The sequence below is a fragment of the Gekko japonicus genome, unplaced genomic scaffold (genome assembly GCF_001447785.1).
Source record: "Gekko japonicus isolate JY-2015 unplaced genomic scaffold, Gekko_japonicus_V1.1 scaffold247, whole genome shotgun sequence".
NCBI lineage: Eukaryota > Metazoa > Chordata > Lepidosauria > Squamata > Gekkonidae > Gekko > Gekko japonicus.
In genome coordinates, this window is record NW_015166427.1 from 224414 (window position 1) to 241571 (window position 17158).

Sequence of the window (17158 nt, forward strand, 5' to 3'; positions counted from 1 at the left end):
GAAACCGTGAACTTTTGAGGTTTTTAAAAAATCCCAGACAGAATGAAGAACGGGCTAATGTGGAATTATTTCTGAAGGTTGAGCGCATCAAAATTTGAATTGGCATCTTGGTTTTCTGAGGAAATCGTCATTTTAAGATTGGGGAACTAAATGGCTAAAGAGACTTTTTTTTCAGTAGTTTCTCCAGCCAGTTTGATGTAGTGGGTAGAATGTTGGACCTAGGGGTTGGTTTTGGGATTCTAAGCCATATTCATGATTCTAAATCTGTCCTTATAACATTCAATTTATTTATTATTTAATGTTCTCCTACTCTTTCAAAAATATTACAGTAGATATCATTTGCTTTGTTCCATTTTTCCTTTTTAAAACATTACGTTGGCATCCTTAATATTATATTTATTATATATTATATCCTTTTTGAGAGGCAGGGCAAAAACACATTCAAGAAGATGTCTAGGGATGGTGGATTTTTCTTATAATTCATCTTGATTATTTATAATTGGGGCGGGAGAAAGACCTTTCCAGAACCCATAGAGTACCACACAAGGAGTGTCTCTCAAGGAATCATTCTCAAGGAATAGATGATGCCTTTAAAACTATTGAAACACTATAGGGAGAGAATAGCATGGATGAAGGCTGATCAGAGACAGAGTGTAGAAGAGCAAAATGAAGTAAGGCTTACCAAGGAGACTTGTTTCAGAAAAATGGTAGAGAATATATAGCTGAAGAAAAAGATAGGAAGGTTCGAATGACTATAGGAGGTCCAGATAACTGCAGTGAAAGACTTTTAAATTTAACATGGTGGTTATGCAGAAGCCAGTGTTTCATAAAACAAAAGAGTAATTTAGTTAGAGCAGTGAGAACAGAAAAAAGATATGTTAGTATCAGCTTCCAGAGATCTCCCAGAATTACAGCTACAGAGATCCATTCTCCTGGTGAAAATGGCTGTTCTGGAGAGTGGACTCTATGGCATTATACCCCCGAAGAGCATTATGCCCAGGGGAGAAAGCACTACTGGCGATCCCTGGCCTGAAATGAAAGGCATCTGGCTGCCCTCTACCAGAGCCAGGTTTTTAATTTGATTTGCATATACTAGTACAACTGTTGTACACCACCCTAAGCCTTGTTTCATGGGGGGGGGGAGTCTATAAGCCAGATTTACAAATAAATAAAATATTAGAAACAAGAGAATGAAAATGAAACAAAGGAAGGCCAGTGGACAGAGCATTACAGCAATCAAGGTGAGGAATATTACACAAATAATAAAGTACACATATAAATAAGTACTTTAGTCAGGAGAAAGGAACAAATCTTAATGTTGGGCATTTGAATAGCAATGGAACACAGAAAATTTTAAAGTCCTAAACTATCTGAAGCTAGTATAATCACTCAAAATCCAAATTACCCCCACAGAAAGCAAATTCCAAATTACCCCCACAATTACAAAACTCAGACTGGCATCCTGGTCCTTTGATATTACTCAGACCTCAACAAGTTAAAAATATGTAAAGCTTAACTGATTTGAGGGTGAAATATTATACCACCAAAAATATACTGAAAAAAACAAAAGAAAAGCTGGCAACCTGCAAGCCTAGGTGGTAAGAAGAAGAAGAGTCTTAGCAAGAAAAGTGGACTGTAAGTGACTACAAATTCAGTGCTCTCTTAAACAAAACAGTTTGGGAAGACAAGGGTTGCTAATCTCCAAGTGGGGCCAGGAGATCTCCTGGAATTACAAGTGACCATTAGAAGACAGAGATCAGTTTTTCTGGAGAAAATGGCTGTTCTGGAGAGTGGACTCTATGGCATTATACCCTGCTGAGATTCCTCCCCTAAATCTCCCAGGAATTTTCCAATCTAGAGTTGGCAACCCTAAAAGACCTAAGATAAATTATTCTAACCATGCCATGGTGGTCTACTCAGACTAGGGTTGCCAGTCCCCCCCCCCCCAGTGAGAGTGGGGGAATCACACTTACACAGGTTCTTGCCTGCTGCTGGCCAGCTGGCCAACGGGGGGAAATCTCACCCCCAACTGACATCTTTGGGCCTACTTCCAGTTTCAGGCCTACTTCCGGTTGAGGGTGACACTTTGGTTTTTGGGCAAAACTCTATGTTTTGAAGCCAAATTTGCACCCAAACTAGTGTCACCCCTGACCAGAAGTAGGCCCCCAAATGCCCAACATTATTTCCGGTGTCCCAGAAGGATGTTGGGAGACCCCTGCTGGTCAGGTAAGTCAACCTGGCAACCCTAACTCAGACTAGTCAAAACAATTAAACATAACATTAGTCTTGCCTTTCTATTCCATATTGTGTGTGTGTGTGTGTGTATTATCTACAGAGCCAGTTTGGTGCAGTGGTTAAGTGCGTGGACTCTAACTGGGTTTGATTCCCCACTCCTCCACTTGCACCTGGCTGGATGACCTTGGGCAAGCCATAATTCTGGCACAGCTGTTCTTGAAAAAGAGCAGTTTCTGTTAGAGCTCTCTCAGCCCCACCTACCTCACAGGGTGTCTGTTGTAGGGAGGGGAAGGGAAATGAGTTTGTAAGCCGCTCTGAGACTCCTTCAGGTAGTGAAGGGTGGGGTATCAATCCAATCTCTTCTTTTTCTTATTTTCTATTCATTATGCTTGAAAGATTTTAATCTGAAAGGAAAACTGATAACAGGTTAACTGGCTGCATATGGGCTGCATGTGTCAGAAAATCATGTCAGAAGAGCTGTCTGATTGTGTTACTGACTCCACATTTAGTGGAAATGTTAGTAACAGGTCATATTAGAGTTCATTTGCTTAAAGGCATGTCAGTAATGCTAGCTAGCTTGACATGGAATATTAATAATAACTGTTAGGAATTTTGATGCATAAGATATTGGCAGATGCCTTGGCACTGTGGATCCAGCTGCTGGTTTCAAGTAGATAGAAACATCTTCAGTTGTCACGGAAAGCAAAATGATGAGGTCAGCAAAAATACTGGGATTTAATGGGATGCAGTAACTAAATACATATTATTTCCCAGGCACAGAGGCCTGTTCAGGGGATGGCTAGCAGGTGTAGTGGTTAAGAGGAGCGGACTCTAATCTGGAATTTGATTTCCCACTCGTCCACAGGAAGCCAGCTGGGTGACCTTGGGTCATTCACCATTCTCTTGGAACTCTGTCCGCCCCACCTACTTCACAGGGTGTCTGTTGTGGGGAGAGGAAGGGACGGTGATTGTAAGCCGCTCTGAGACTCTTATGTGTAGTGAAGGGGCTATAAAAACGAACTCCAGTTCCTCCTCTTTCTCCTTGCCTGGTCTAGACAATGGCCTGTTGGAAGGTTCCCTAATCCCTTAGGCACACATTCTCACAGTGGGAGGGGAAGGTGAGAGGCGGAACCCTATTCAGAGAGCAATCCTAAGCAGGTCTGCTCAGAATCCTACTCAGATCAGTTCAGGAGGGCTTACTCCCTGGAGAGGATTGCACTGTCATCAGCACAATAAGATTTCAGAGCCATAAAATAGGCTCAGTAGTGCAGACATAATTAATTAACCAAGTCTTAACCAGCTGCTGCCTTGTGGAGCATACAGAGGCACAAAATCTGGCCACCTTAAAAGTGGTTTTGTTACAATCTGAGAGTAGGAGGGAAATGTAAAATTCATGGGGTCTGCCTGGATTGTGTGTCAAGCTTGGCAGATCGATGATCAGAACAAATAAAGATTGATTGTGGATTGTGCTGTAAGTTTCTAGCCATCTTGGATGGTCTCTCAACTCTCTCTAGCCAGGATGGTCGCTTCCTGCCTGAGCTGGCCATCCAGGTAAATACCACGTCCTTCCCAGATAATGACCGATTGTTTGTTCCTGGGATCTTGTGTTAATTCCAGATCTGCACTGTCTCTTCTGTCACTGCAAGTGGCAATAATAATTTAGCACCTTTCACTCCCTCAACCCGCAGCCATGCTCAGAAAGATGAATTCCACCTCCTGCCCCTCACATACCTAGCATTTGATATACCACACTGCTTATCAATGCTTCCTCTTTCAGTGTATCAGATTTGCTTATGATCATTAGATTACTTTGCAGCTACGTTCTGTGTTTACTCATAGCAAAAAATTATTGTACTGTGGTAATGATCCAGAGAAAGTTAATTATGCTTAACGCCATTATAAACCAATATTTAGACATGATTAATTTTCTGTGTACCGACTGCTTTTCTTTTTCATCATCAGTAGTACACTATGCTGCATCATGTTTTTTTTTAAAAAATAACTTATTATCATAAACCCTTCTCTCTTTATTTCTTCTAGTACACTTTTTGGAACTTTGTACCGAAGAATTTATTTGAGCAGTTCCGAAGAATAGCAAACTTTTATTTTCTTATCATTTTTCTTGTACAGGTAAGAAATACTTATTTAATTTTGTTCTATGTTTAGTACAATATCTATGTCCAGGTGTTTTTTTTTACTTACAGTTTAATCTTGAAAAGAACTTTTAAAAAGTCTTATAGTACGTTAATTTTTATATGGCAGCTAATATTTTGCAGAAAGGATTTCAGGCATTTAGATGAAATTTTAAGTACCACAATAATGAGTGACATTTTGCATCTGGTTAGCCGAGCATGCTAAGCACATTTCCTAGCAAGAATATTTTATTAAATATCCAAGTAAGGCTTCTAAGATTGAGGTAAAATTGTTCAAGGACTGTACATGAGCATCTGAACATATGAGGCTCCTTTTTATAGAGTCACTAGAAATAAGGCCCGTTGTGGAAATAAATACAACGAGATCTAGAAAGAGGCTCTGGGAGAGTGCTCTGGCTTTGGGCAAACAGTGTCAGTCTGCTTTTAAAACATGAATCTGGGACCTGCACACCACCAGAATACAGCAGATTCCATATGCAACTGAAATTCCAACTGCCTTGCGGGGGGGGGGGGGTTTGAGATGTGGAATGGAGTGAAGTCCAATCAGCTTCCATATGCAAAAGACCAGGTTGTTGCAGCAGTTGTGGTGTGGGCGGGACCCGGGCTTTGCCTTCTGATTGGTGGCGATATATGCTGAGGAGCAGTGCCATCAGCCACTAAGGGAGTGCATTTTAGAATTAGAACTTTGGCACCCACTATTCAATTATATATAAGGAGAGATGTTATTGGCCCATATAGTTCAGTATAGTCTAGTCCGATTGGCAGCATTTCTTCAGACTTTCAGACAGAAAAAAGGTCTTACCTTGCCTGTTGCTAAATCTTTTAACCAGTGATGCCGATTATACCTGGGACATTCTGTATGTAAAATGTATACTCTCCCACTGAGGTACAGTTATTACCAAAAGTGTGTTGTTCTCTAAGCTGAACTGAAAAGTCTGAGAACAGAGTTTGAGTTCAGTGACACCTTTAAGACCAACAAAGTTTAATTCAAGGTGTAAGCTTTTGTGTGCAAGCACACTTCTTCAGTCTAGGAGTTATTCGTATGTGCCCTAAATGAAGACTATGGAGCAGAAGTGGATAGTTATATGCCAGTTGCCATACATGATGCTTCTTTTACTTGCAGTGGCTCTGTTCGCATTGTTGTGGCTGTAGAACCTCAGGACTGCTCCACACGTAATGTTTTTAGGTGTATGTTTAAGCTAAGTAATTAAAATATATAAAGTGTGAAATCGACAAGATTTTTTTTTTGCAAATATCAGCTTCATGTAGGTATGCTTGTCATGGAACCATAGTTGGCTGCTACAGTTGAGTGTGCATGTGGTGACAAATCTAGATTACCCTTGATGTAAAGCATGCTTTACATGGTAAAGGTTTCCCTTGCTTGAAAGGTAGTCAAATCTGACTCTAGGAGGCAGTGCTCATCTTTGTTTCCAAGCCAAAGAGCCAGCGCTGTCCGAAGATGTTTCCGTGGTCATGTGGCTGGCATGACTAAACGCCAAGGTGCACGGAACACTGTTACCTTCCCACCAAAGTGGTACCTATTTATCGATTTGCAATTTCTTGCTTTCGAACTGCTAGGGTGGCAGGAGCTGGGGCCAGAGACAGGAGCTCACCCCATCACACAGCACTAGGGTCTCGAACTGCCGAATCACAGACCTTCCAGTCTGCAGCTCAGCCTCTTAACCTCTGAGCCACCATGGCCCCTGATGCTTTACATGGAACCATGCTTTTCTGGTCAGAGAGCTAAGACTGACTGATCAACTTTGCAGAACTTTCCCCCAGGTTGCTAAAAAAAGTTATGTGGTGTTCATTAGGTTGTAGCTTGCCATTCTTACGGCTTAATTTTAGTCACTGCAGAATACTTTGCCAAAGCCTGGAGTTTTTGTTTTTTAAATGGGTTGAACCAGATAAAATTCAGTGTATTACTTTTCATTTGCTGGTCTATAAAACTGTGTAATCTTTGTTTTGCAGTTAATTATTGATACACCAACTAGTCCCGTGACAAGTGGGCTGCCACTTTTCTTTGTCATCACCGTAACAGCTATAAAACAGGTAAGGACCTTGCTTGTCCAAAGTGAATATATTATCAGCTCTGTGCAGTCATTCTCATCCATTAGGGAGCAGAAGATATCAAATAGCAGAAGGTTCTAATTCTGTGTGCTTTTTTCTAATTTCCCTCATTAATTCACTTACCAGGATGCTTTTTCTTGGGAAGTTAGATCCTTCAAAGGCCGCTTATGCAGCCTTTTATTAGAATACTTGTTTTCTTTTACTAACAGTGCAGGGCGGGGTAAAAATACCTGAATAAATAAAAAATAAATAAATAAAATTAATGTAGCATAAGCCATTTGACATCAGTGTACTTAGAATGGGATAACTCTATATGGGATTGCACCGTCAGCCTCTAAGTACATTTTCCTCTGTCTTTCTGGATTACATGTATGTCGCATGTTTATCCCACCCATCCTCCAAAGAATTCAAGGCAGTGTGCATGATTTCCCATTCCTCCTTTTTATCCTCTGAACACTTCTGAGTGAGAGGGCAGACTGAGAGAAACTGACTGCTTCTTGTCTGAGTGGGAATTTGAACCCGGGCCTCCCAAGTCCTAGTCTTACACTCTAACCATTATCCTTACAACAACCCAGTTAGGCTGACGTAAACCGCATAGCTCAGCTGCATTTTGAATCAAAGTCTGCCTCTAGGGGAATGTTATAAACCAGAACTCATTTGTTACGAGGGCCGGATCTGACATAAATGTCATTTTTGTCAGGCCGGGCCATGTGTGCCATAAAACAATAATGCCAGGTACCGGAGATATAAACTGTATAAAGGACAGCAGCTGGTAAGCTCTGAGTTGTTGTATCCTCACTGCAAGGCCCCATGGTCTGGGACGGGGGGTGCAAAGGGAAACCCACATGGGTGGACTGGAGAGCCAGCGGTCCAGCCCTGGGCAGATGTTTATGTGCTGCTTGGCTGTTGCAGATAAGGTTGTTCTGCTGTGCTGAAGCCACAATCTGAGTGGCTCCACCCACTCCCCCATGAGCAGTCTTCTGTTCCCTCCCTTGCACCAGCTGCTCGTGGGCCACATAAGAGCCCTGGATGGGCCGGTTTCAGCCCCCGGACCTTATGTTTGACACCCCCGTTATAAACCAATGCTTGATTTTTTAAAAAATTCTGTAAATATGCAGGGAAGTGAATGTGGAAACAAGAAAATATTTAAACAATGTGTTTGTTTACTGATAATTAACAGACCGCATACCTGTTTATACATAAACATTTCTCTAGAATGTAAGGAAACAATCCTAAGCTGGTCTGTTCGGAAGTAAGTCCCATTTTATTTTGTGGGACTGACTCCCAAGAAAGTATCCTTAGGATTGCAGCAAAGATTATGGAAATATTTAGAGTGACCCACTCTAGGACACAATAAATTTTACCAACCCCCTCCCCCCAAAAAAGAACACCTTCATCCACTTGATATTTTACATCTTTCCCTTCTAACATTAGTGGCTTGGATGGTAGCAGTTTCTGCAGGTCCCTCCTTCCCACTCGATAGCCCCCTTTCCGTTTCTCAAGCTTGTCTCCCAACCCCCAGGAATGACTTCTACTGAAGTAGGAAGGGAGGCAGGGAATATCTGTTCTGTGATGGGAGTTCTGCATGTGGAATTCATGGTTCTTTTGGTTCGTAAGTGTCCAGAAGAACTAAGTAAGTGGGCGAGCCAGAAAAACACACTGTATGCAATATTTGTAGCAGATCCTTTAATGTGTTTATGCTGTGCCAAACAGAGAGAGAGAATTATGTTAAAACTTACCTTCTTGTTGGTGCCAATGAGAGATGCGAACATGTACTTCCTCACCATTTCCTGTGAGTGAAACAGACTGTATATAATAAACTTGACCACCTTTAATTATGAACAGGGCTTGGGCAGGAGGGTGCAGAAGAATTCTGTCCAGTTTATTTTGGTGTGTTAGAGAGCAAAGTCATGTGCGCACCTTGAAAGAGCAGCGTTTGCTCACGTGGTGAGTTGCGGGGAGTTGCAACTGAAGACCAACATGGCTGCCCTCTGAAGCTATTACAGATCAAAGCACTGAGAAAACAACAGCTAACTTTTTCATATGCACTTTACACTGCCTCAGCTTTAAGTCATGGGTCACATTAAAACTACACAGGAATGGACAAATAATTAACAGAAATCATCTTTCAGGCAAGCCCCCAGAAGTCTTGTCCAGCTCTGGGAGGAGCATCCAGTTACTGTCCACTCAAAACAAACTTCACGTGTGGCTTTAATGCACAGGTCATGATTCATAACTTCTAATATAAACTGGTGACTTTGTTTAGAATGGTGGAAATCCATGTGGTAAGCAGGTCTGGACATTTACAGCTGCTATGCAAAGTTCGTTTCAAAATGGGCTTCTGTATAGAGGCAGCAACTTATAATGGGCCTTTAATGTTAAAGCTGATGAATTTCTGGGATTTCACAAATGTACCATGGGAATTGTTTGAAAATGTATTTCCTCATATCATTTTAAACACACTGGTGATTCTTTGACTGCATTCCATATTTTGTTTCTTTAAGTAGTAGTATTATCTGCATCAGTCTGTTGGCATAGGACAGGATATATTGAACGAATGAATGAGGAAACAATGGTTTGGCCTATTCGGAAAATGTTGAAATAGTACTTTTTTTATCCAACTCTGCAAAGTTAACCTGTGATCACTGCTGTTTTTATCCTAATTGTCTGGTTTGCAAGAAGAGCTTGTGTTAGCTACTTTTCATTCATCAGCTGTAAAAGAAGAACAAGCACCAGCATTTTCACACTTTTGCAGTCAACAGCTGTGATTTGTAGTTGATTTCCGCTTAAGTGATACTAGGTCTTTGTGACAAACACAATAACTAGCTAATTAAGTATATCTTTTCCCACATGAAAATATAATCATTGGTGCTAATCAAGAATTGGAGCTTAAGAGTTATCAGATTGAATTAAGCCATGCTATTCAATTGCCATTAAAGCCCCGATGGTACAGTGGAGGGGGGGTGGCTAGTGCAGTGGGGGGGGCTGCTACTGGCACACTGGGGCAGGGACACTGCGGGAACCTGCCATGCGAAAGCCCTGTTGCTGCTGCACTGTATCAGCAGCCACAGAAGCAATGGGGACACTACAAACCGTGTGCCCTGGGCACAACAAACCTTTTCCCATGTGGAGAACACCAGTGTACTTGCCATTCATCCAGACCAAATGAACACCAAAAGATTTCAGTTGTCCCCTTTCTATTATGCCCTATTTTTGCTTGTGTGCTTCATATTTTTAAGAGTTGGGAGCAGCGCTATTTTTGGGCAGGAACGCACAGGAACAGAGTTCCGGCTAGCTCCCAAGTTGGCCACACCCAGCAGCAACTCATTAGCATAATAGGCCACACCTAACAGCAGAAACTCATTAGGATTGGCTACATTAGGGGTGTGTGGCCGAACATGCAAAGGAGTTCCTGCTACAAAAAAAGCCCTGGTCGTTTTGACAACAAACAAGGTAAACAGAATAACAAGCAAAAGGTGGGTGTGGCTGGATAATCACACTTCTGGTAACATGGGGGTGTGCTAATGAGCTGTGCTGTCAGGGGTGTGGACTAATATGCTAATGAGTTCCTGCTGTTGGGTGTGGCCTATTATGCTAATGAGTTCCTGCTGGGCTTTTTCTACAAAAAGAGCCCTGGTTGGGAGTAACAGAAACTTGAATTACGTTTTAATGATCACAGTTCCATTGATAAATACTGATGTTACGTTAAATATTGGGGAATGATCACTGAGATTTGTTGTTCTTTACTAATGAGACTAATGGGAAAAGGTACAAACCACATGACTCTTGCAACTGTAATGTTAGCTGGCTGGCTGCTAGTGTTAAGGGATTAGTATTGGGCTGGGGGATTAAGTTGGCGTTCTGAAAGCTAGTTTGGAGCTTGTGTTAATAAAATGGGACAGAGAGGCAGTGCTATATCTTGGTCCCATAATCTTAGCGAATGGCTACAGAGTGCTATATCTGCAGCAGTTGTGCAAGCTCACGTGATTGGGTTTAAGGTCCCAGCACACAGAGACCCTCATACTAAGGCTACCCAGATCACACCATAACAGTCTGCCCTGCCGTGACTTGTCTGAAGTTCCCTTGATCCTGTCCTGACACCAAATGCAGCATGACCCTGTGTAAACCACATATTTCTGGTGTCAGAAAACGTGGTCTGTGATGTCAGTACCCCTTTAAAGGATTGACTGGAAACAAGTGAATAAATGAGTTCTCCTTAATACTTAATGTTTGAGAAGTGGGTTGAACTGGAGTTATTCTGTTGTTTTAAAGAAGTCAGCAAATTTTCACGATAATTTCAACTCCTGCTTTCACCCTCCCCCCCAAATAATCTCTGTTATAGGTTCTCCAGTTTTATGGTACAGATCCAATAGGCCAAATACTAAATGCTACTTTTTATTTGTTTGGAATGTTTAATTGATTATTTCTTTTAGGGCTATGAAGATTGGCTTCGTCATAAAGCTGACAATGGAATGAACCAATGTCCTGTTCATTTTATTCGACATGGCAAACTGGTTAGAAAACAGAGCCACAAACTGAAGGTGAGTGCCGTGTGCCCTGAACAGGGCTTTCTTGGTTAGTGTGTAGTCTTTCATATATAGGGGATATGTTCCTGTGTCCCCTTCAAACAACACAGAGGCAAATGTTGCATTTAACAGGAGATTTTACATATTTTCATTACATTTCTAAAGGTATAGCTGCTCACAAATTTATTTAACAGTTTCTGTTGTTCAGATCACAGTAATGGAATAAAAAAGCAAAAGGAACAGAATTTGCAGTACTAATCCCATTGTAGCAAATCCCATTGCAGTACTATCCCATTGTAGCAAAAGTTCTCTCCTTTCAATCTTGATCCTGGAATGTTCCAGATTCTTATGAGCATAATTCAATATTCCCAACTTCCAGATTAACACTATGAAACAAAATATGTTAAAACAGACAGGGGAGTAAATCTTTCCTTTACCCATTGTTTGCTATTACTTAACAAACTGTTCGTGGCCTACCTGTCTCCAAAGGAATATCTCCTTTTATTTTAATCAGCAGCTACCTCAAAAGAAAAATCTGCTTCTCCACTGTCTTGTCTCACTGGAAAGGAAAGAGTAAAACCCAGCAAGATATTACTAGGCAGCTACTGCAACGGCATGCTCTCTCCCACTTCCTAAGTGAAAAGCCCTGCTCTAGTATTGCCAGCTTGAGGCTTGGAAATTCCTGGAGATTTGGGGGCAGAAGCTCAGGAGAGCATAGTTTGGGAAATGAAGGGAACTCAGCAGGGATGTGATGCCAAAGGGTCTGCCCCTCTGAAGCTGTCATTTACTCCCGGGTAACTGATCTCTAGTCAGGAGATCAGTTGTAATTCTGGAAGAACTATGGGCCCCACCTGGAGGTTGGCAACGCTACCCTGCACACATTATCTCTGATAATTTTCGTGAGGGTTTACCTATGCTTCACAGATGGGAGGCAAACATTCCATAAATAAATGCAAAGCTGCTTCAGTGTAACATATCATATTGGTAAATGAAGCTGTGGGTTTTTTGTGAACCATTATATACATAAATGAACCTGTTTTGTTCTGGTATTATGTGACGTGACTTTTTGGAAGTCAAAGGTGCTGGGTGTATTTGCAGTAGGGGTGTGCAAAAAAACAACAACAACCGGTATTTTTCGGCTTTGGGTAAATCAGACCTGAAAAATATCGGTAAATGCCAAATTTCCCCTGTCCAATACCGGTAAAGTATTCAGATTGGGGAAATACTCAGTATTGTCAAATATTTTCTGGTCTTTAGTTGCTGTAAATTTTCCGGGTTGTGTGGCCATGGTCTTGGCATTGTAGAACCTGACATTTTGCCAGTAGCTGTGACTGGCATCCTCAGAGGTAAAACACAGAAAGATGGAGTACTCTCTGTGTCAAGGTGAGAAGAAAAATGGTAGGCAGGTAATGTATATCTACTCCAGAAGGTGGGGTAGTGCTGAGTCATTATCTTGTAGGAGTTCCCCAGGCTATGAACATGCTAATGGAGGAGCTTTCCTGAGGAGATTATTTTGTATGTGGATTGGCTATTGAAATTCTAATCTTCTCTGTAATGCTATTGTCAGATGTAGAGCCTTCTGTGTTTTTCAGGACAGGAAACCATGCCCTATTTATTTTTAAACTCTCTTCTTTCCTGTTGAAATTGTGTTAATGTTTATGAATTTCAATGGCTTCCCTGTGTAATCTGACATGGCAAATGGATGGGTTGTCCAGCATTTCAGTGTATAGCTACACTGTGTGGTCCCTATGTAAACTTGTCCACAACTGCATGGTATGCGGTATACTCCTGCAGAAGTGAGGGGGTCTCTTCTGTCTTTTGCTGATCGTAGCATCTGTTGTATTTTTTTGGTGTGTCTGAATACTGTTTGTAGGTTGTGTTTTTTCATAAGTTTTCCCATCTGATCAGTGATTCCTTTGATATATGGCAAAAACACTTTTCCTGTGCGAGACTGTTTCTCCTCAGTTGCTTGTTTTACCTTTGGTTTAATCGCTCTTCTGATTTCATTCTTGGAGTAGCCATTTTCTTGAAGTGCGTGTTTTAGATGATTTAGTTGTCATTGAGAAAGTGCGGTTCACATATCTGTCTTGCACAGTCTACTAATGTTAAGGAGATCACTGTTGTCAAATATTTTGCAACAGATCAAGTTACTTCTGGATAAAAATCTGCTAACAAAAGAAATACCACCCAGGACTCAACAGGATGCTGATATCTGGATAGAATAGGAGCAATCCAAAGAGACCTGGGGACAGGCCATTGATCACAGAATAACAAAAGGGGGTCTGCTACAATGTCTACTGCACCAGATAACACAGCCACAGAAGCAAGGGGGTTTACTGTGGGCAAGTAGATTTTTCTTTTCAAGACCCAGATAGTTAGGGAAACAAACCCTTATTCTAAATACCCTCCAAGTGATGGGGGAAAAATATAACAAACCCGAAAACCTTCTAATTCTGTTTTGTTGAAAAGTAGAGGCTAATCACATTTAAAAAAAAATCCTACATGGAAGGCGAGTAATGCTTTGTAAAATATGTCAGTCCCAGCAGGGACAGCCCAAGACATTTTGTGTGTATAATATCCAAGTGGTGCCCAATACGAAGGTAAAATATAATAATAAACTAAATAATTGACAGTTGCTGCTCGTTAATGGTGCATCACAATCTGTTGTCTGAAACAGACTGTTTCATTCTATCCAAGGGAAGGGCTGGCCCAGAGTACATTTGTTTAACCATGCCAAGAAACCTCCTGCATAAAATTTTGTAACATAGTGCCCTTTAATGGAATCTACTTTGGGTAGAGTCCACTGCGCTCTCAATTATGATTTAAAATTTTGTGAAAAGAAAAGCGGATGAGGTAGTTGACAAGGAAGAGTAGGAGTGAGGGAAGACTCAATAAAGCTCATGTCCTTGTGGGCAGTCTTACCATCTCCTGAGGATACTGAACCGATATTTTCTTTTGAATTATATTTGTTCCCTGGAAAAGGTGATCTAACTCGGGGCTCTCTGTCTCTTTTTAATGATTCTCTGTCACGTCGAGCTTTTGTGGCTTTATGATATGTCTCTAACGGGGCTTCTTGTCTAGGACCGTGGTAATTTGAACACTAATCTGTATAGACAGAGAACTCCTGTGAGGTCTTGGGTACTGCAAGCAGAATAATCCTTGCATATTGTTTTCTTCTGGTCTACAGCCAGGTTTGTAAAGCAGAGAAACACAAAGGGCCAATATTTTTTTTAAATTAAGATGCTAAGTTGATACCACAGTTTGCACCTACAAAAATCACCATGCTTTGGTGTTGATCTCTATATTTAGACCTTGGCAACAGGCCACTGAGATGTTGCAATCCTATGCATGCTTACCTGGGAGGCAGCCCCATTGACCATTATGGAAATTACTTTGAGTATACACACATAGGATCGTGCTTCAAGATAGAGAAGGAGACTGCTCTTTTTGTGGAAACAGTTCCTTGAGTTCTCTGAAGTTTGTTTTTTCAGGGCTGGCTCCAATGTCTCTCTTCCCTGTTTCTGGTTTGTAGGATGGGTAGGGGACAAAAGGCAGTGTTAAAACGGAGCCAAGCGAGAAAGACGTCTATACCGGGCAGTAACAGCGTGTGCAATTCAAAATGAATATAGTCTTCCCTAACACTTACAAACATTGTTAGTCCCCTGTCTATACTGTGTAACTGTACATCGCTTTGAGCCCACTGGGGAAAGTGATTAATAAATGGAAAGTATCATTCATCATCATCTTCATCATCATCATCATCATCATCATCATCATCACCACAGATGTTGTCATAAGGAACTAGAAGGGTTCCTGGTGATGGCCTGCAAGGACGTCATAATCCATAAAGCAACACTGGAACAGTTTCAGTCCATAAGTGCATTGGCCCCATCCCCTGCCTCTGCATGAGTGGGTTGTCTGATTGTCTGCAGAGTGCAACTGTGCAGAGGAAGTGGCTGCGCCCACACCCTGTCCCCATGATCAGCAGCACAGCATTACTATTCATGGGATGGGGACATAACACATGGCTACTTCCTTTGTGTGGTCACACTCTGCAGTTGACCAGGCAGTCATGTGGAGGCAAGGGGCAGGATCAGCATCCTCGTCCCCACTCTCCCTCCTCATGTGGGGAGGGGGGTGTTGGTCCCAGACTAATACAATTAAAGGAACAAGTAATTTACTTTTTAAAATTCCTTCTAGGTCTTTAAAGGTTTTCCTGTGGTATCGCTTCTGCTTAAAACTCTTAGGGGCGGCACATGTGTCACGGCTGTCGCATGGAGACTGGTTCAATTTACTGCATGTGGCAGCAGACACCATGAGGCGAACCCTTCAGACGTATAGAAGAGGTTGTTGTTGTTGTTGAGTCGCACAGTCGAGTCCAACTCTTTGCGACCCCATGGACCAGATCACGCCAGGCCTTCCGGTCTTCCGCCGTCCTCTGAAGTTTGCTCAACTTCATGTTCGTTGCATCCATGACACTGTCTAACCATCTCATCCTTTGCCGTCCCCGTCTTCTTTGACCTTCAATCTATCCCAGCATCAGGGTCTTCTCCAGTGAGTGCTCCCTTCTCATTTGGTGGCCAAAGTATTTGAGCTTCAGTTTCATTATCTGGCCTTCCAGGGAACAGTCAGGGTTGATTTCTTTTAGGATTGACTGATTTGATCTCCTTGCAGTCCAAGGGACTCTCAAGAGTCTTCTCCAGCACCATAGTTCAAAAGAATCTATTCTTCGGCGCTCGGCCTTCCTTATAGTCCACCTCTCGCAGCCATACATGACTACTGGGAATACCATTGCTTTGACCATGCGGACTTTTGTTGGCAGGGTGATGACTCTACTTTTTATCATGCTGTTTAGGTTAGAAGAGGTAGCTAGATCTAGAACAGAGGAAAACACTGGTCTAGGTAGCAGATCTGCTCCCCACAAAATTACTCACCAATGTTATGAACACCAACATGTGGAACGAGTTGAAGTTGATGAGAGTTTCTTAAAGTTTTGCTGTCTTTTAGTATAGGATGCTCTTTAGCTCTCCTGAAACAGGATTTTTTTAAAATGCACATACAGACGCTCACAAATCTTTAATCAGAGAAGATTCTGTTAGGGAAAAGACTCTCCACAAGAGGCCAGAAAGTTGCTTTCAGGAAGTTAACAAATAGTACATGGTGAAGGCACCTCCTACCCTTGTTTGTTCATGTTACTTAGTATTCAGAGGCGTACTGCCTCTGAACATGGATACTCATTTAGCTGTTCAGGCTAGGAAAAGGATATTTAGTCAGAATGTTTGAGTGTTAATTTCTTTGTAAGCTATTTTGTTTACATTTATTTATAGAGGTTGTTTGGCTAGCCAAGTAGGTCATTGAAAAGCAAGAGCTTGCCAGATGATCATCCTTATTCCTCCGGAGAGAGTTTTGCATATTCCTTCTTATTCCACAACAACATGAAAAATGACTGTATTTTTGTAGAAATATGTTCACATTTTTCATTCTGCTCTAATTTAAATGGAGCGAAAATAAGCCAGTACCTAAAAGGGCATTTTTTTTCAATGAGTACTACAGGATGATTTTCAAGTAGTGGAGATGCCAACAGTGCAGCCCCATAAACATTTTCCTGGGAGTAAGCCCCACTGAGTATTCTGAGTAGACCAGCTTTACCTGGCACTGTAACAAGAGTTGCACCTTCTAGAAGGACGTAACTCTGCTTAGAGTTAAATCTGGTTTTGGATGCCAGTTAAACAAACAAATGTTAAGTTCAGGTCAAACACAGCCTCCCTCTAATGCCTTTCACAGAATTGTGACAAAATATAAAGTAACCCCACATTTCTTTGTAAGGGACAAGCTCTTGGGGGGGAAATGGTAAAGAAAAGGTCAGGGGGGAATAATAGAATCACAGAGTTGGAAGGGGCAGTAAAGGCCATCTAGTCCTGCTCAATGCAGGATCAACCTAGAGCATCCCTGACAAGTATCAAAACTGATGATGAGAGAAATATCCCTTCCTACCCTTGCATATTGAGCTGCGGTGGCTCAAGTGGTTAAGATGCTGAACTGCAGGCTGTGGAAGGTCAGTAGTTCAGCAGTTCGAGACCCGGGTGCCGCAAGACTGAGTGAGCTCCCATCTCTAGTTCCAGCTCCTGCCAACCTAGCAGTTCGAAAGCAAGAAATTGCAAGTAGATAAATAGG

General features: G+C 41.8%; 1 protein-coding gene across 1 annotated transcript in view; it reads left to right on the forward strand.

Moving 5' to 3' along the window:
- The window catches only part of ATP11A (ATPase, class VI, type 11A), a gene marked incomplete at its 5' end in the record, with an annotated part of 92248 nt that overhangs the window by 10870 nt on the left and 64220 nt on the right, over positions 1-17158 (forward strand). Inside the window, 3 exons of the mRNA XM_015411767.1 lie at positions 4276-4365; positions 6360-6440; positions 10892-10999. Of these exons, the coding sequence (XP_015267253.1) occupies positions 4276-4365; positions 6360-6440; positions 10892-10999 (279 nt within the window). The remainder of the gene's footprint in view (positions 1-4275; positions 4366-6359; positions 6441-10891; positions 11000-17158) is intronic.